Consider the following 19,586-nt stretch of genomic DNA (forward strand, 5'->3'; position numbering starts at 1 on the left):
TTAGAGAATTTAAAACTCTGCTTTCAGGATATATGTTTGGGTCAGTGCAGACACAGCCCAATGTGAATTGTTATTCAAAAAAACAAACAAACAGAAAAACTAATGAGATAACAACACCACAGTGTTCTCTAAGACCCTTAGGAGAATGTATTCCACCTTGCCAAATTTAAAGACTGTGAATTTTCCAAAGGTAGAAGATAAAAACAAAACTAATTTTTTGTTTAACCATCAATTAACTAGAATTGCGCTAATACAGTAGCCACTGGGCACATGGGGCTACTGAGCACTTGAAATGTGGTCAGTCCAAATTGAGATGTGCTATGGGTGTAAAATACACACCAGATTTCAAAGACTCTAGTACAAAATAAAAGAAGATAAAATGTCTCTAATTTTTTATATTGATTATATGTTGAAACAATATTTTAGGTATATTAGGTTAAATAAAATATACAGTATTATTAAAATTAATTTTACCTATTTCTTTATACTCTTTTAATGTAGGTACTAGAAAATTTTAAATTACATATGCGGCTTACATTTTATGTCTGTTGGATGTTGCTGAAAACTAAGTAATTGAGATGTTCCATTCTCCTGCTGTATGTGCTCTGCTGATGATATGGCCCTTAACGTGTAAATTAGATTGTAAGTAAGTGCACATTTAACCTGTCCTTTATATTCTGTCTATAGAGTTTGACAGGAGGAGTCAATGGAGGTGTCCACTGTACGGATGTAACAAATGCAAGCAGGACAATGCTTTTCAATATTCATTCTTTGGACTGGGATAAAGAACTCTGCGAGTGAGTTGTGTTTTGCCCTAATTATAGTTTTCCCAATGTGTTACCTATATATAACCTAAAACTATTTTCAGGTGTCAGCAGAGCACCAAAATTTAACTTCTGAATATTTCAACTACAATATGCAAGTCCATGTTGTGTGAGTGTGTATAAGAGAGACTATTGCATATATAATAAACAAGCCAAATTAATTATTCTTCACAGAAGATTAAGTTCCTTTAAAAATACTTTGGTTTTTTGTGCTTTTAAATTTTTATTGATTTGGTTGCATAAATTTAGAATGTTAAACATCTAAGCATACGGCTATGTTCTGCTGGCTATGTATTTATTACTATTTAACTCTGCTCAAATATATCTATTTCCTAATTGTTATTTATATTTTCTGCCTTTAAATACATATAAACGTTTCTAGATTTGTATTTAAAATAGTGTTATGTACCCAATCTTATTGTTTTTCAGTTTTTTTGGGATTCCAATGGAAATTCTTCCAAATGTTCGGAGTTCTTCTGAGATCTATGGCCTAATGGTAAAAAAAAAAAAAAAAAAAAAAAATCTTTTTTCATTAAAAATACTTTACTATTGGAAATTCAAAAGTCAATTATGTTTTATAGTTTGGGATTTGTGACTGTCTATGAATGTTGATAGTGTGTAAAATAAGAATTTAGTATTGTTTTAAATAGTTTTATAATATAAAAACCTTCAAGTTCTTTTTACCAGTTGATTCAATATTTATAAACTTGAATTGTCCTTTCTTTGAGTATTATTGTTTTTTAAAGTATTAATGGGGTAACCTAACTCCACACCGTGGCATGGGAATATTTGAGCCAGTTTATTCTTTCAATCCAAATAACTGTTTAGGAGTTGTGATGTCTGCTTTTAGTTTAGAGGAGGGACTCTTCATAGGAGGGCATTCTTTTTTTGTTGAAACTCTTTTATTGGCCTAACATGTTATATGTTAGGTTCTTTGTCAGCATAAGCAAAATTTCGCCAAGAAAACGAAAGCAAAGAGTCTGCTTCTGATTTAGGATTGCTAATTAAACTGGTTACCATAAATGGACATTTTTACTGTTGCTGTTATTGAAATCCAGAAAAAAAGTAGTTTCAGCAAAAAAGTATGCTTAGCATTATTGAGAGTCTGGTTAAACATGAGGAATGAAAACCTCTAGGAAGATATGAACTGGTGTTTGAGTACAAAAATCTGGAATTTATAATTAAACTTAAGAATAAATCTCAGATAAATTGCAAAAAATATTGTTTAGGCATTTCATAAGAAATATTAGAAACTCCACTTATAGAGTTAATAATAATAATAGAGTTGAAACTAAGTGCTCTGGATAAAGCTTGAGCAAAAATTTTTAACTGTTTCATTTATAATAAAGCTTTTTAAAGCAACAAGGGGTTTTTTTTGTGGGTGTGGCTGGCCAGTATGGGAATCTGAACTCATGACCTTGGGGTTGTAAGGTTGTTCTCCAACCAACTGAGCTAACCGGACAGCCCAACATGGAATTTCTTTTTTTTCTTTCTTTTTTTTTAATTTATTTTTTTTTCAACATGGAATTTCTTAAGGGAGGCGTTGTCACTGCTTCTCTATAATAAAAGTGCTTGGATAATTTCATAGCTATCAACAAACTAACTTGGGTCAGAGAAAAAGAAAATATTCTTGAAATAGTTTCAGAGGATGGTTGAAGAAAAAAAAAAATTTTTAACTGGCCTAGTTTTCTCTTGCATTTAAAATATTCTGCTTCTGTCCCCTTTTTCCCCCTCGCTGACTATAGAAAATCTCTCATAGCCTGGTGAGTAGGTTGCCCAATTATGCTACCCATTCACATGGAAAAGATACAGTGCATTTCCGTTGAGTTTTAGACAAAAAGAGGTTCATTTACTAAGTAGATGTGTCTAGAATTTCCGTGCCCTCCAAATCATTATAAGCTCTTGTCACATTTTCGTTTTTCTTTTTTTAAAAAATAACTTAGTTTGTTTTCTAAGTTTTCAATAAGACTGAGAGTGATGTTTCTAAAATAAAAAACTTAAGTTTCCCAGAATGAGAGATTCTGATGTTCCCCATTACAAAGTACAGTTGTGATGTGCTTTGGGCTTTAGCATCATAGGGAAATTAGTTTTTAAATGTCCCAAACATCTACCTTAAATGATCTCTTGACCAACCTTTCAGATCATTTAGTTGGAAATGCACTGTCACTTTTTCTGCATGCTTCATCAGAGGATGTTCCAGGAATCCTCCAGAGGCCCCTCCTTGTGAAGGAAAAGGAGCACTGTACATGTCTGAACACATCCTATCCTGCTGATAGTTTGATAATTTCCAAAGTATAAGCAAAGACTTCTTTTTAGTATTTAAATATATCAAGATACACAGTCTCTATGTTTCCTCTTGATTCTAAGCCTTTTATGAAATTTACCCTTTACTTAGTATCCAGTTTCAGATTTTCAAAAAATACATACAATAATTAAAAATAGCAGGTCTTAAATCAACCAGAAAGCATAAAAGAAATAAAATAAGGCATTTTCTGTTTTGTTAAGGGTTTCCACATATATGCTTTTATTTCCTTATGATCATAGTCATGTGAGGTGGATTCTATTCTTCTCCTCCCTTTAACAGATATGGAGCCTAAAGCTCCCAGAGCTCAGGAGACTCAGTCCATAGCTTTAGTTCTGTGCTCCTCCGAGTATATCACCCCTGCTTCAGAGATCACATGCCTTAATTCCTCTAATTCCTTAATATCAGCAAAAATTGCTTTGTGCTGGTGTATGTCTTTTAAAAATTAAGTTTGTAAAGTCAGCCACAGTCTCGTTTTTCTTCCTAGAATGCTGGCCATATTGATCAAAATAAAAACCACTATTTGTGACATAAAATAACTGTTGCTTATCTAAATTTGAAGAATGATGTTTGCTATGAGCAAATAATATCCAATACCTGAACACTCTTGTGTTTCTTACTCGAGAGGAGCTTGGGTAGAAAGACGAGTTGGTAAAATATAGCCTTCCAAAATATAAATATGTTACATGCTGATTTGGGAGCTATTTAAAGGATACATTAGTTATTCCTTAAATAATGACAATAGCAGCAAAGCATCAATGCACTTGGCAATTATGTAGCCCAGTCTCCATTTCATAGGTAAATAAGTTGAGGCATAGAGAGGTTTCAGTAGCCTGCTCGTGGCTTAACACTAACTAACCAGGAGTAGAGCCCACATCTCCTGACTCCCAGTCCAGTGTTTCATGTTCATTCTCCAGTGCCATGTTTCTTATTGCCATTCTAGGAGTACTTCTAGTATCTGTCTCTGTACCACTCATGTAGTTGAAACACTTGCTTTGTCTCGTCTGCCCACATCCTCTGGCACCCTGCTACTTGTGTTCATTCCTGTTGCAGTTAATGTTAGTAGAGCCAAAAGTTTGTAATTATTCACAATCCTTTTTTTAAAATTTTATTAGAAAGCTGGGGCCTTGGAAGGTGTGCCAATATCTGGGGTAAGTTTCACCACCAAACATCTCCCTGCCACCATCCCCCGCCTTCCACGTTATGGCTTTTCTCTTCTGTTTTAATGTCTACTTCTTCCTAAACTAGGGGAAACAAGTAAGAACAGCAACATTGGCTAATTGGCTAATTCTTGTTCTTACCTGACACAGTGTGGGCCATTTAGAATCTTTTGAATAAATTAATTCTTAATTCTCCCTTCCCGTAACTATTATCTTGTAAGGGTGTCAAAAAGTGGGAAAAGTGGCCAGGTGGAGGAAATGCAAGAAACATAGACAATCCATTCCTTGATAAATAAAAAAGGAAAAATAAATCCTGTGGCTTTTCTAAAAATGAAATTAATATTGTGTTAGTCAGTATTCTTTATTGTCATTTATACTTTCAGTGTTTGGGGGACCAGTCTGCTGCACTGGTGGGACAAATGTGTTTCCAGGATGGACAAGCCAAAAATACGTGAGTTTAAGAAACATGCTTAAAAACCAATGCTGTTTTATTTCTTTCCCCCCTTTGGTGCTTTGAATGAGGAAAGGCTTTTGAAGTTCATCCAGGTTGAAAATCAGTGGCTTAATAGCTCCAATATGGATGTATAAATTTTTTACCATTTGTTTTTCTTTATCTCCTTCAAGTAAAATACATTATACCATATGTAAACACGCCAATAAGGTTTATAAAGACCTTAATTTATAAAATTCAATATGTTTTCTATCCCAGAAACTAAATTTTCATTTAAAGTATTCTTGCCTTTTTGGGGGAGATTTGTGGGGCCAGGGAGGGGGTGCGGCGGGGCTGGGAAGAGGTAAGGAAGAGCCATGATCTAAACTACAATTTTCAGCATATTATTTCTGCCTAAGTCTTTCTCACTATAACTATAAAGTCATATTTTTGTGGGATTTTTCAAGGTTATTTTCCTGGCACTATATTTTCTCCCTATTATCTGAAGTTTCTCTTTTGACAAGATGTAGAAAGAATGACAGAAGTAGAGATTTGGTGTATTTCTCTCCTCATCTCTTCTCCTAACTACTCATACATGCAGAGTCTGGAATAAGCCCTATATCTAAGAGGAATAAGAAGGTGACTCCCACTTTAGGATGAGAAAACAGATGCTCAGAGAGGTTAAGTGCTTGCCTAAGGTCATAACCTTGACTCAAAGGCAGAGCCAGATCGCCAGCCCATGCCTTCTGACTCTGAGTCTGGCGTTCTTTCTTTTTCTTTTACATCGTTGACTATACTTATTGGAAGGTAATCTTTTATTTATTTATTTATTTGATTATTATGAATATTCATGAGATACAAATTACCAGAAATTGCTTTTATACCGTGTCCCCACCCAGTTGTCCCCCCAATCACCCTCTTCCTCCCCCTCTTCCCCCCCTCTGCTTTACAGCCTTAAGAATGTTCCCTCCCTCTGTAAGACCACTGCACTACTGTGGTCTTTCTTTCCTTCTGAAGGTAATCTTTTAAACATTGAAAAAAAAAAAACAAAAAAAACCCCAAATTACCTACCTTTTACACATATTGATGGGCAGAAACAAATAGGCCTCAGAAGCCGAAATAATAGTGGTAATTATAATACAAGCTCAGCCAATGGCTGTTACAAGATAATCCATGTGCTTTAAACATGTTATGTCATTTAATCTACTTACAAATCCTATTATTCCCATTTTATAAACCAGGAAACTGAGAATTAGAGAAAATAACTAGTTTATGCAAGAATTAGAGAAGATAACTAATTGATGCAAAGTAGTGTAGCTAGCAAGTGGGAGATGCAATATTTGCATTCAGGTCCATCTCTTTCCTCAGCCAGGGCTCTTAACCTATGTATTTCACTGCCCCCTGTGTAAAAGAGATTTTCACAGACCTGGCAAGAGATCTACATTGAATTATTCTTTTCTTGAGGATTTCCTTATTCTCTCAATTTTAACTTCAGTGGTTAAAGTTCTTCTTTTGTGAATAAGGAATGTCTAACATTTCTAGATTAAACATTCTTGTAGTCTAGCAGGGTCCACAGTCCTCATGCAGCAGTGTGACATTATTCCTGTGGGAGTGTTTCAGGAAGTGGGGGTATGCAATTCTTTATAGGTCATGGTAACCTGAGGACACAATCAGGATCGTCTGAGTCAGCATGAGTCTGGAAACATTCTCTGAATCTGGGTTCCAGGCAGCTGAATCAGGAGTCAAGAGAAATAAGACAGAAAACTAAGCTATTTCGGGCAGAGCCCGTGGCGCACTTGGTAGGGTGCTGCGCTGGAAGCGCGGCGATCCTCCCGCCGCGGGTTCGGATCCTATATAGGACTGACCGGTGCACTCACTGGCTGAGTGCCGGTCACAAAAAAAAAAAAAAAAAAAAAAAAGAAAACTAAGCTATTTTCCCCCTTCTCTCCTCTGCGGGGAACACTAATGCTAGTAAGTCAGATGCTATCTATATAACATCAAGTGCCTCGCAGAGTACGAGGGTACTTCAAAAAGTTCATGGAGGCTGGCCGGTTAGCTTAATTGGTTAGAGCACAGCCTTATAACACTAGGGGCACAGGTTTGAGTCCCCATGCTGGCCAGCTGGCAAAAAAAAAAAAATTAAAGTTTGTAGGAAAATGGAATTGAGAGATAATCCAAATCTTTCCATTAATTTTTTGAGGAGCCCTTGTTTATAGCACATGGTAGTAGGTACCCAATAAAATAGCCTGCTTTTCCTCTTCTCACTACTCCCCTTCCTCTTAAGCATTATCAGCCAAGTCCTTAATAGTGAATTGAAGTTAGAGAGTGCTTGTTTGAGTACCTCTGCAGCTACTGCAAGTTGAAAGAGGGAAATAGCAAATTATAAGATCTTGGATCTCATATTTCCCTCCTTGAGGGGAAATAACATGAATATACAGTTAATCACACATAAATCAGGACTTACGTGCCATAAGAAACTTTGAAGTCATGCTGTTGGGCTTCCAAGGGAAGGAAAAAAAGTTACAAAAGATTATGTTAGCAATGAGATGCTTTGAAAAATGAGCAATATTGAGGGATGCAGGGAACGTTGAACAAAGATACCAACAGGGAAACTGAAGACTTTTCAAGAATGTAGAGAACGTTAGGATAAGGAAGTGGTAGAAAATAAGGCTAGAGTCAAGTTATGAAGCCCTAAATTTCAGGCTATGGGATCTTTTTCCTTGAGGCAGTGGGAAACTCCTGAAGGTTTATGAGCTCGTGTTCAGAGATGACTGGAGTTGTCAGTTGATAATATAGCAGTGCTGGGTCACTGAGCAGCGACTAGAGGCAAAGAGGTGTCCCAGTAATGAGGCCGTGAACTGGGAAGGATGGGGACAAAGAAGGAGGCTGTGGGTGTACGTGCATGGCACTGCAGAGGAGCAAGGGAAAGGAAGCAGGTGTAGAGTCTAGGGACCTGGACACCATGGAATGTCTGTCTAACATTCTAGACAAAGTAATGAATAGGTCTGAGTAGAAGAATCTCTGTTTGGAGCATGTTTATGGTACTGGCAGGCTATATATTGCACATATTTAGAAATGTGAAATGAGTTCAGTATGAAAGTAGAAATTTTTGATTTCCCCTATATGGAGGTGATTTTAAATCAACAGGAATAGATGCCATTCCTTGGGGGTGGCTGGCAGGTACAGGGATCCAAACCATATTATCTTTTAATTCTATTTTTCCACGAACTTTTTGAAGTACCCTCCTACAGGGAGAGAGGAGATATTTAAACACCAGGATGGAGAAATCAGAAAAGTAGAATGCTGTTATTCATTAGTGTGGAAACCCAGGGTAGAGATATTTAAGAGGAAGGCATGGTTAGCAGCACAAAATACCACAGAGAGGTGATGCAGGCTGAGAACCAAGAACAGACCATTAGACCATTGTCCACAGAAATTAAGTCTTCGTTTGGTGACTCTAAGAGTGAAGTTTTAGTAGAACGCTCAAGATGGAAGCCAGGTTGCAAATGGTCAAAATAGAGACAGCAAGAAAGAAAGTGCTTTATAAAAATACAACCATCCAGGAACAGTGAGAGAATTCGACAGTTGGTGAGGTTAACAGGATTATGCAACATTTTGAGAATTTTGTTTGTTTTTATTTTTAAGTTGTGGTAAGTCCGAGATTGTTCAGAGTCTGAACAGAGAACAGATGGAAATTGTAAATTAAATGGGAGACAGTGATGGGCAGAATGAAATCCTAAGAGGTTGGAGGGATTGGGATTGAGAATTTAGTTAATCTTTCCCAACCTCAGCAGGGAGAAAATGACAGGTCAGCTCAGAATTCAATGGAAAGGTCATCTCTGGTTCAGGGTGGGAGAACAATTGTGGATGATTCTAAATTTTTTTTTTTTTTTTTAAGTTTAGCTGTATTTTCTAATTTTTTTTTAGAATGAACATGGATTATTTAAACATTAAATTCTATTTTTCAGAAAGAGAACCTAAGATGGCTGCCTCATCTCCCCATGGGCACTGACTGGGTGTAATAAAAAGTCTCTACGGTTTCACCCAGGGCCACTCACCCTGCCCTGTACTGGGCCGTCTTGGGCACACCTCTCTAGACTGCTCAGTCCTGATCTAATAGTCATGAGGGAGATCAGGCAACCTTGATCTCTGCAGAGGTTAGAAAGTCAGACATCTTTCTGGGATGTTTGAACACAGTACAATGTTGAGGAAGGCTAGGTAGACCACTTAAATGCTGAAAGCACCATACGTGCTTGATGACTTGGAAGAAAGAATAATAAAATTTAAGAGGAAAATAATTGCCTGGGTACTGCTTTTAAAGCTGTGGAGTAAATGTAGCAAAGAAGTCTCTTCATGTATTGATAATATTCATTAATTACTTAAGTAGACTAAATTAAAAATTCACTTTTACTAAGTACCCTGAGCCTTCTCATTAGTTTTGTACTTAAAGGCTTGCATACAACCATTCAGTATAAAGAGCGTTTATCCGGGTGCTAAATTGGTAGATTTCTCCTTTAAAAAGCATAAAATAGGTAATTAACTTTCATTTTTATGAATATTTATTAAAAGGGATTAGCTGGAAATATAAAGCTTTTTCAGTGTTGTGGCAGTAAAAAGAGGTGTAGTGATTTATGTTTTAGTTTGTAAATGTACTACCTGTACCTGGTGTTGTTGACAAGTGTCTTTGCAAACTTAGATATTCATTGGTCCCACACTCCCTGAATGTTCATCAAGCAGGCCAAGAATATATCTGGGTGAGAAGAAATAGAATATCTTGAGCTAATCCTTATTCAGAACAATGGTGCCTGGAAAAATGTTGATCAGAAAAAATTGCCCTCGGTGTGTGTTTGTTGCACAGGCAACTGATGGAAGGCAGCTGATGGGATTTGTGACTTAGTACTGACTGGTGGTAGCTTCTGCTGGATCCTTCTGCCAGCCCCTGGACTGAGCACTCTCCCTTCTCCCACCTGCTGGAATGTCACCAATACCGTTAGAACTGTGGTGGTGCAGAGCACAACTGCATGACCTGTGGGGAGGGAAGCCTGAGCTGCAGCTGAGCCAGCTTTGTTATCCCAACTCAGTTTAAAACTTTCTCTGTGACACTTACTGTTATCAGGTAGGGCTGCTTATCTGCCTGACACAAGTCAAAACTACCCATTTATGTCCAAGTGCCAGACTTGTTGCAGAGTCCAAAGTTTATACTGATAAGGCTGCCACAAAATAAACTCAGTTCTTCCATGTCAGCTGTGTTACGTCCTGGCTCTGATTCTCCCACCACTGCTCTAATGCCCTATCCTGCAGAGAGAATGGGAAAGGGAGGCCTTAAATAGCCTTCCCCTCGATGCCACTCTTATACCAGCTTTCCAGCAACACTCTCCCACACGGCACCTAGCCTCTTCTCCCTGCCAGAAGACAGTGGCATTTCTCAGTTTATGACTGTATTAATGATAGAACTAAGCTGGCCAGCTCCATTGGTGAATGGCTGTTAGTCACGATGCTTCAATCCACATAGATTAGTAGTAACATAACTGTGACTGAATGTAGAATTTGTTGTAATTCAGTGGTATTTTATAAACTTAGCCCTGGGCTATGACTGACTAAATGCTAAATACTATACCTGCATTTTTTCCTGTAAGATTGTACTAAGTACGTTTTCTTCTAGACTGATCTTTAAAACATTTATTCTTTAAAGAGTATGATGTTTGTTAAGCTTTGGGGACTTTCTAAAACTTTAATATAATGACTTTTATTGTATTAAATTATATGTCAATTTAGATCATTTATATTATTAATGTTTCATCATTTACTTTGAATAAAATTGCCATACTGTTCATTCTTCTCCCAACTATAGGTATGGAACAGGATGTTTCTTACTATGTAATACGGGCCGTAAGGTTGGTTTTTTAAAATTAAAAGATTGATAAAAGTCTTCTTTAAGTTCATGTAAATAATACTTGAGTATAATTTGCCATTAAGTCATTTTTGAGTGTTCAGTGTTAATTTAATCTTTATTAGGGTTTAATTTAGAGCTCAATAAAAATGATGCAAATTGTGAAATTTGAATGGTTCTAGTAAGAACCATTTTAGGTTCTTTGAATTTTGTATGTGTGTTTCTAATTATGTTGATGGGAAGTCTAGACTGGGACCATGTCAGATTCTTAATGCAAACCTAATTTGAAACAAGGGAAAAACTTTGTACAGCTTAAGTGTGTTCTTCTTAATACTGATAATTTCGAGTAAGATTTATTTAATTGGTTTATTCATCAGATTATTTTGTACCTGTATTGTTTTAGTTTTTAAAAATATTCTTATGCTATCTTTTCATTTTCTCTATTACTGAAATCTCTTTTTTCTTTCCTACAGTGTGTATTTTCTGAACACGGCCTTCTAACCACAGTGGCTTACAAACTTGGCAGAGACAAACCAGTCTATTATGCATTGGAAGTAAGTTCTTTTCAATCAGTATGGATAATAAGACAGACATTCAAAGCTAATGAGAATTACAGTGTTTTCTAGCACCTTTTCTGGTAAATGTTAACATATAGGACTCAAAACATTCTGTGTTTGGCACTTGATTTAGTGGAAGGAACCTGGGACTGAGCTGGGGGTCAGGATTCCCAGGAGTTCTTAATTATATTAGTTCCTCAGTTCTTCTGCCAATTAATTGTGTCAGCTTGGGCATATGACTTGACCAGTCTGCAATGTAAGGGTTTCTGTCTCTCAAGTTTTTTTTTTTTTTTTGTGACCAGTAAGGGGATCGCAACCCTTGGCTTGGTGTCACCCGCACCGCGCTCAGCCAGTGAGTGCACCGGCCATTCCTATATAGGATCCGAACCGCGCAGGGAGTGCCCCTGCACTCCCAAGCGCTGCACTCTCCCAAATGTGCCACGGGGCCGGCCCTGTCTCTCAAGTTTAATGAAGGGATTGACTTGCTCTGTAACATTTTCTTTTAGCTTGAAAATTCTGTGTTCTTATGACTAAAATGCCCCAGTGTTCCACAGAGAACCACTGGCTGCAAAAAGGCAGAGTGACTCTCTTCACTTGTCTTCCCAGAAGAATAAATCTGTGTAACATTTTGACATGGGAAAGAAAATGAGGAGATTTATGCCGTGTATCACTGGAAACATTTATTTCAAACATATTTGTCAATTATAGTAGGAATATGTCATTCTAACTCCATAGGATATAGTAAGTTTTTATTAGAAACATTAAAAGTCAAAGAAGCAGTACTCTTCCTGGAAAATCAGATACATTTCTTATAGGCATTTCTGTACAATTAATTTTGAAGTGGCTACCTCATAATGTACAAGTATATAGTTGATATGAAAACTTATTGAGGCTCACTTCCTGGAGTGCCTGATGATAATTTGGTCACAAGTTTTAGACTTCTAGTTATAGTTAAAACATTTTATTAGTTGTTACACCTAGAGCATAAAGAATATTAGTTTATTTCAGTTTTTCTCCTACCCATAAATACTGTAATCTGTCCTCCCTACCCCTTTTCTATGAATAGAAGCTTTTGTGAAAAAGTTGGTTAGTGTATTAAAGGTATCTTAACACTTCTCAGAACTTAAAATCCTACAAGTCTTCTCCCCCTCTGTTTTTCTCTTTGGAGAGTGCTTATTACTAGGCACAAAGAATATGCACTCAGTAAGTGTTAACAATAATAATAATAATAACAATAGCATGATACTCTTTTTTCCTCACACAGGAGACAATTAGTGATTTAGAATTATAGGTGCCTTAAACCTGGAAAGGGCCTCAGAGACAGGTGTCACCCGGTCTTAACCTCCCTCCCAATATTAAAAGCCTTCTCTTGTCTCCTTTACCGATAGTCTTCCAACTTCTCTTTGAATATAGCACCCAAAACTGCTTTTTTTAAAAAAAATTAATGATTGACTTTATTTTATTTTATTTTTTATTGAATCATAATTGATTATACATATTTTGGGGATTTGATGTTGACACTTTGATCAAATCAATATTACTAGTATGTATATTGTTACAAATTGTACTTATTCTTTATACCCTTTGTCCAATCTCTCCCTATCCCCGTGTCCCTCCCGCCTCCCACCACTGATAACCCTAGATTTCTTCTTTCTCTCTGAAAGAGCAATGGTTAGTTTGTTGATTTGTTGCCTAGATGATCTGTCCAATACTGAGAGGTGTGTTCAGGTCCCCCAATATTATCATAGAGCAGATGCTTCTTCTGTCACTCTGGAATGGGCTTTGTGGAGAAAGACATCCTCTTCTTTTCTTTGGTCTCTGCTGGTGACTCTCCTTGTGTCAATGCACTGCAGTGGCTGGTGGACCATCTGTGTGGTGGTTGTGGCATCTAGCCGCTTTCGCAGCAGCTGTGGTTACTGTGGTGGCTGTGGTGGGCTACCCACATGGAAGTGATGTTTTTGGCATGCTCCTTGGCACTGGTGGTGTGCCTGGTTGTGGGGGGGTCTGGTACCCTGGCTTCATGCCCTGGGCCCCCAGGAGGGGCCCCGAGGCACTGGTGGTATGCCCCGTTGTGTGTGTGTGGGGGGGGCTGGTCCCCGGCTCCATACCTCAGGTCCCCTGACGGGCCCAAGGTCCTGGTGGTGGCCTGGACCAGAACTAATTTTTTGTCCTTTGCTTACTTCTTAACAGGGGAACTTCCTGTGGGAACCAGTACTTGAGCTCTGTGGTTGAGCTAAATTGCTGCTTTGCTGCTGTTTCCTTAGGGAAGACTTTTCATGCAGCTCAGGATTTAGGATTTAATGGTTGACCCTATAGGTACTTCCAGCTCTCCAGAGATCAGGTGTACCTGGGTTGTGTAGAAACTCTGATCTGTGGCTGAGTCTTTATTGAACGGCACCCCATGCAATTCTGCATTCCCGTCCAATCTCCTCTGAGTGGTCCTGTGCTGATTGGGGGCCGGATTGGCTGTCCTTGCTGTGTCCCAGTGTTTTCCTGGTGGGCCCATCTCTCCCACTGCCTGTGCTCCAAACACTTCCCATGGGACAGGCCCTGCACCAGTCCTCTGCAATGACTCACCAGCCTCTGAATGGCTCCCTTTTTCAGCTGTTCTGGCTCCTCGCTCCTGCATGGGTCCACGGGAACCCTATTAGTGGTCTTGCTGTCCTGGGGGCCACCAAGGCCCTCTTCTCCCCTGCCGCCTCCAAACAACTCCATCTGAAGGACACAGCTGTGGCTTCTGCCGGCTTCTGCTCCATGTGCTCAGCAGTCCCAGCCTTAAATCAGCTGCAGCCCGAAACACTCAGCGCAGCTTTTTCTTTCTCTCATCGTGGCTTCTCCTGCCTTCATGAACTCCATAGGTCTCTCCTCCTCTTCCCCTGAGCTCCAGCAGCCCCAGCTTGGCTGTTGTTACATTTTTATAGTTCACTCAACATTATTCTTGTGAGATTCATCCATGTTGTTTGATATATATGTTTTTTAATTCTTTCTCATTGCCATATGAAATTACCACAGTTTAGTACTTATTCAAGTGTTGATGACATTTGAGTTTTCAGTATTTGGCTATTATGAAAATGCTGCTATGAACGTTTTTGTGCAGATCTCCTGATGTCTATGGGTATAGCTTTTTGTAGGAGTAGAATTTCTAGGCTATAAATTCTGTGTGTCTTCGCTTTGAGTAGGTAGCACAATCTTTTTTTTCAGTTAATATAGCAAGTTATATACCAACCAGCAGTGTATGGGAACACTAATTTACTCGTCATATTTGTCTAGTCCAGAGTTTATCCTATCATTATTTTATTTCATTATTTTTCTAGGATTTTTATTTGGTTATTTTTCATATTCCCCTGAGTTTGTTTCATTTCTCTTTTCTTTTCTTTTCTTTTCTTTTCAAAAAGATAAAAGATGACTGGTAGGGGGATCTTAACCCTTGACTTGGTGTTGTCAGCACCACACTCTCCCAAGTGAGCCAACCGGCCATCCCTATATAGGGATCTGAACCCGTGGTCCTGATGTTATCAGCACCACACTCTCCCAAGTGAGCCACAGGCCGGCGCTTCATTTCTCTCTTCTTTTGATTCATAACTTCATGTTTGTTTGTTTCTAATGGAAGTCATGCCTTAATTTATCTTTTTGAATGCTTTCAGCATTCTTATTTTAAAGTCCTTGTCAGACTGGAGTCAGTTCTGTGCCAGCTGTTAAGTTTTGTTGGCTGATTTTTTTAATAATAGATTTCTTCATGTATTTTGGAATATTCACTTTCAGTCTCATCTTCCATGAAGCTGGAGCCTTAGTCAGCAAGTAGACAGTGGCTTATTTTTCCAGCATCCCTACACCAGTAGGAGTGCGCCACCTAGCCCCCGGTTTCCAACAGTGAGCTTGATTCTGTTCCGTGTCTTGCACAAAGCATTTTGGACCCCTTCCTCTAGAGGAACCAGTTCCCAGCAACCACTACTGCCTGACACACACAGAAAAAGAAATCAGAACCCATCATGCTTGTGGCTGCTGTCCCACTCGGTTGTGCATTTCTGTTTCTGTCCACATAGACGTTATTCTGTATTTTGAGTCAGTGTGTGTGGTTTTAGTTTTCTCATTTTAGATTTTGTCTTTTATCCTCTGTGTTTAGAATAAAGGGGATTTTTGAAGTATAAACTCACTGTCTCTGCTGATGTAGATAGACATCTACATTTTCTTTTCATCGTGAAGAAAATTCTTTTTTTTTTTTTTTTTCTCCCAAGCACCCTGCAGTTGATACTAGGCCTGACATTTTAACATCTCTGAAGTCTCATTTTCATTATTCGTAAAAAGGAATTGGGCATGTGATCCTAAGTTGTTCTACAACTTTAACTTCATGTTAAACTGCTTAAATTTGTCCCTGCCTCCCCTTGCAGTTGGAAGATGTTTCTTAGTGGTGGAAGAAGCTGGAGCAAAATAGAGCAGTTGAGTGGTTCCGCCTTCTTCCGTCATGTGCTCATAGTACACTATCCCAAAGCTGTGCTTCTCCCTTTCTTTGTTTCTCTTCTTTTTCATAACATTGTTTCATAAAACAAAAATCTTTTGGGGAGCCTTTAATATGATTTTGAACTTGAGCTTACTTAGGATTTGAGACTTTCATGTCCTGTATTCCATCACTAGAATATAAGTTTCCTGAGGCTAGGGTACCTGTCTGTCTTGTTCACCAATATCCCAGCAGCCTGGCCGATAGTGGACACTCAATGAATATTTTTTAAATACCAAATCCTATGTAATGCCATTTTTTTTAAAAATGAGTTTCAGAGAGGGTGTCCTATATCACATCATTGGTTTCTTTAAATGTCTCTTTCCCCCATCTTTTCTTTGGTATGTTTTATGATTATAGTGTTAAGATTTCCTTTTTAGAAGTGTATCATCCTTCTTGAGCTAGATATTGCATTCTAGGTTGTAAGCCTATGCAGTAGTTATCTATTGCTGCATAACAATATTACCACAAACTTAAGTGGCTTAAAACAACACACGTTTTTATTATCTCTCAGTTCCCATGGGTCTGGAGTCTAGGCACAGTCTAGCTGGGTGATCTGCTCAGAGTCTCACAGGGCTGTGGTCTCATCTGAGGTTCCATCTGCTTCCAGGCTCACTCAAGTTATTGGAAGAATTCAATTTTTTTGTGGTTGTAGGACTGAGGGCCTCAGTTGCTTGCTGCCTGTCAGCCAGAGGCCACCTTCTGCTCCTAGAAGCCACCTACAGTTAGTTCTTTGCCATATGGGGGCCCCAACATGGTCTCTGCTTTCTCAAAGCCAGCAAGGGAGGGAAAGTGTCCAGCAGGACAAGTGCAGTGGTCTTATGTAATGTAATCACATGCACATCATTACATGCATCCCGTGACTTTTGACGTGCGCTACTGGTTAGAAGCAAATCACAGGTCCCACAGTCAAGGGGAGGGAATCACACAAGGGTGTGAATACCAGGAAGTGGGGCTCATGGGGGCCCCCTTAATTAAGAATCTGTCTACCACAGCCTATAAACATTGTTTCTGGACTTATAATGAACTTTCTTGAAAAGTATACCTTCTGTGGGCTGGCTGGTTAGCTCAGTTGGTTAGAATGCAGCCTTATGACACCAAGGTCATGGGTTTGGATCCTGTGCAGGCCGGCTGCCAAATAGAAAAAAAAAGCAAACCTTATGAGCAATAAATGCTTTTAATTTTAATTCCCTAACTTGTTCCTGAGGTATTAATGAAACATATTACATTTCAAAAATAATGTTGCCCCAATTCAACTCTGTTCCCTTTCTCTATGCAAATTAAAAATGCTACAGAGTTAGACTTTGCTTTTGTAATCTAATATATACAAATTAAGTATAGTATAAATTATATATGTAGAGATACATGGTACTGTAGTATACACAAAATTATGTTTACTATGCCTAATGGATGATTTAAGCAATTTAAGGATCATCTTCATTTTACATCATTTTTCTCCATACTCACTGATTTTAACCCTAACTGCCTTGTAAGACACAACTCTACTGCATCCTGAAATATTCTACTTCATATTTATACTGCTCATGGCAGTTGCATCCATATCAAGGAGCTTTTGAGAAAAAGTATGTTTGCCTGTTAGGACATTATGTCAGATCTACTTGATTATTTTTAATCCAATCTTCTCATACTCTGTCTCTGAGCCTTTCACTTTCCAGGCTACATGTCTAGTTTTTAAGTAATTTATTCTTGTCCTATTATCATGTAATTCATTCTTCTTTATTCCATCTCCCTTCCACGTGTCTTCCTTAGAGTGAAACTATTAGGCTTGCAGGCACCTTCCCCAGAGTCATGACTCAGAACCTGAGCCCTTGTAGATGACATGTAGATGATGCACTGAAGTATTAGATCTTTACTTTTAGCATGTAATTTATGTTGACTTAATTGATACCAAGTAGACAATAACCTTCTATCTATCATTTTAGGTTTCTGTTCCTGTACTCTTTTTCCTGTCTAGCTTCAAAGCATTATACCATCTTCCATTTTATCTCTTACTTCTGAATTCAGAACATCACATGTCTTGTGAATTTGGAGATTTCTCTTATTTTTATTAATTTCTTTAAAGGCTAAATTATACCATGTATTATATCCTGATACCAAAATTATATATTTCTTTCAGATAAGAGTTTTTATCTCTTAGTTTCTTGTATTGAATCTATTTCTTCAACCACAACAAAACACTCCTGTACACTCCTGAAAACAAAATTTAAAACGATTTCTCCTGGAGCCTTGGCAGTGGCTTTATTTATTCATTTTTTCTTTTGTTTTAATCTAAATAACACCCTCTCGTTCTCAACCAGTTACCTGTAATCAAAACCTTGATTCCCCTTTTGCTAAAACCATATTGCTTCCTCTCAAAAAGAAAAAAAAATTGGCTAAGTATGCAGGATCCTACCTTTTTCAGTGGAAATGAGGTACATTTGCGTTTGGTTTCCAACAGTACAAAGTCCCACTGGCTGATTGCCACAAAACCACTCTACTGGACTTCTAGCATAGTGACTTTTAAAATTCATACTTTAACTCTGCTCACCTAAAACTATTGAAAATATACACATTTCTTGGTTAGATGCTATTTAGGGTCAGTGTCTTTTGAGAGGATAAGGGAAAGGGACATCTGTTTTTCAATTAGGTCTAGAACTGTGCTGCACGATATGGTAGCCACTAGCCACATGTGACTATTGAGCACTGGAAATGTGGCTAGTCTGAATTGAGATGTACTGTACTGTAAGTGTAAAATATATGCCAGATTTGAAAGACTTAGTACAAAAAAAATTCTCAATAATTTTAATATTGATTACATGTTGAAATAATTTTTTTAATATATTGGGTTAAATAACATAATTAATCTTATCTATTTATTACTTTTTTAATATGGCAAAAAATTAAATTACATATATGGCTCATTGTATTTCTATTGGGTAGCACTGGTTTAGAAACTCTTATACATTTACTAGTATTTGGCAGCTAGTATCTCTGGATTGTCTCCTTCCAAAGGAAATTTGAGAGTAAAATTTTTAAGTTTCTCTAAACAAAAAATTTACTTAGTTCTCCTAAATGGTCCCACTAAGTACTTACATATGTAAACATCAAAGTTAGGAAGCGCATTAAGAACTTCTTAAGTGTATTAAGGGACAAGGTGGGTTAGAGTCCCTTGTAAGGTATTTGTTTGTTTTTGCCTCATTTTTAAAGCTTCGTTGTATTTGCACAGCTGTGTCAAATCTGTTCCGCAAATAACGTTTTGTAGTTAAAAAGCCACTGTATTAATAGAACAATTGTGGCATTCTGCCGCTTTGCAGTAACATATAGTGACTCCTTATCGAAGCTATGAATGTTGGAATGTATCAGTATATTCATTCTCTAGTTTGTTTGCATCCTGATGACTGACAGCAAGAAGGGATGACCATTTGCAATTCAGTTAGTAGGATTGGGGACAGGTTTCTATATTTAATATCACCTGACAGTTGATTTGGGGGGACTGTGGAAATTTACGTAAATAATTTGTATGGATGAAACATCAGAGCAAAAAAAGTATTTTGGGGGAATTCCTAATGGTTTGTGCTGATACCTGTTTTTATCCTCAGGATCCTTTTGTAATAGCTTTATTGAGATACACTTCATATGCCACACAATTTACCTTTTTAAAGTGTACAGTTTAATGGTTTTTAGTATATTCACAGATTTTTACAATCATCACCACCATGTAACTTTAGAACATTTTCATCACCCCAAAGAGAAACTCCATAACTGCCTCCCCCCCCAGACCAAGCAACCACTATTCTGTTTTCTGTTTCTGTGGATTTGCCTATTCCGGATATTTTATATAAATGGAATCTTGATATATGGTCTTCTGTGCCTGGCTTCTCCACTTTGTATAATGTTTTCAAGGCTCATCCATGTTGTAGCACGTATC

The 19,586-nt window shown here is 37.8% G+C and overlaps 1 protein-coding gene across 4 annotated transcripts in view; it reads left to right on the top strand.

Annotated features, from left to right (window-relative positions):
* Positions 1–19,586, top strand: part of GK (glycerol kinase) — a 70,833-nt gene that overhangs the window by 40,234 nt on the left and 11,013 nt on the right. For 3 of the 4 annotated variants that reach the window (XM_063083227.1, XM_063083224.1, XM_063083226.1), the window contains 6 exons: positions 688–797; positions 1,254–1,320; positions 4,242–4,277; positions 4,670–4,737; positions 10,568–10,610; positions 11,080–11,160. In XM_063083227.1, the coding sequence (XP_062939297.1) occupies positions 688–797; positions 1,254–1,320; positions 4,242–4,277; positions 4,670–4,737; positions 10,568–10,610; positions 11,080–11,160 (405 nt within the window). The remainder of the gene's footprint in view (positions 1–687; positions 798–1,253; positions 1,321–4,241; positions 4,278–4,669; positions 4,738–10,567; positions 10,611–11,079; positions 11,161–19,586) is intronic. The other variant, XM_063083225.1, reaches the window with a different exon arrangement.

The sequence above is a fragment of the Cynocephalus volans genome, chromosome X (assembly GCF_027409185.1).
Source record: "Cynocephalus volans isolate mCynVol1 chromosome X, mCynVol1.pri, whole genome shotgun sequence".
Taxonomy (NCBI): Eukaryota; Metazoa; Chordata; class Mammalia; order Dermoptera; family Cynocephalidae; genus Cynocephalus; species Cynocephalus volans.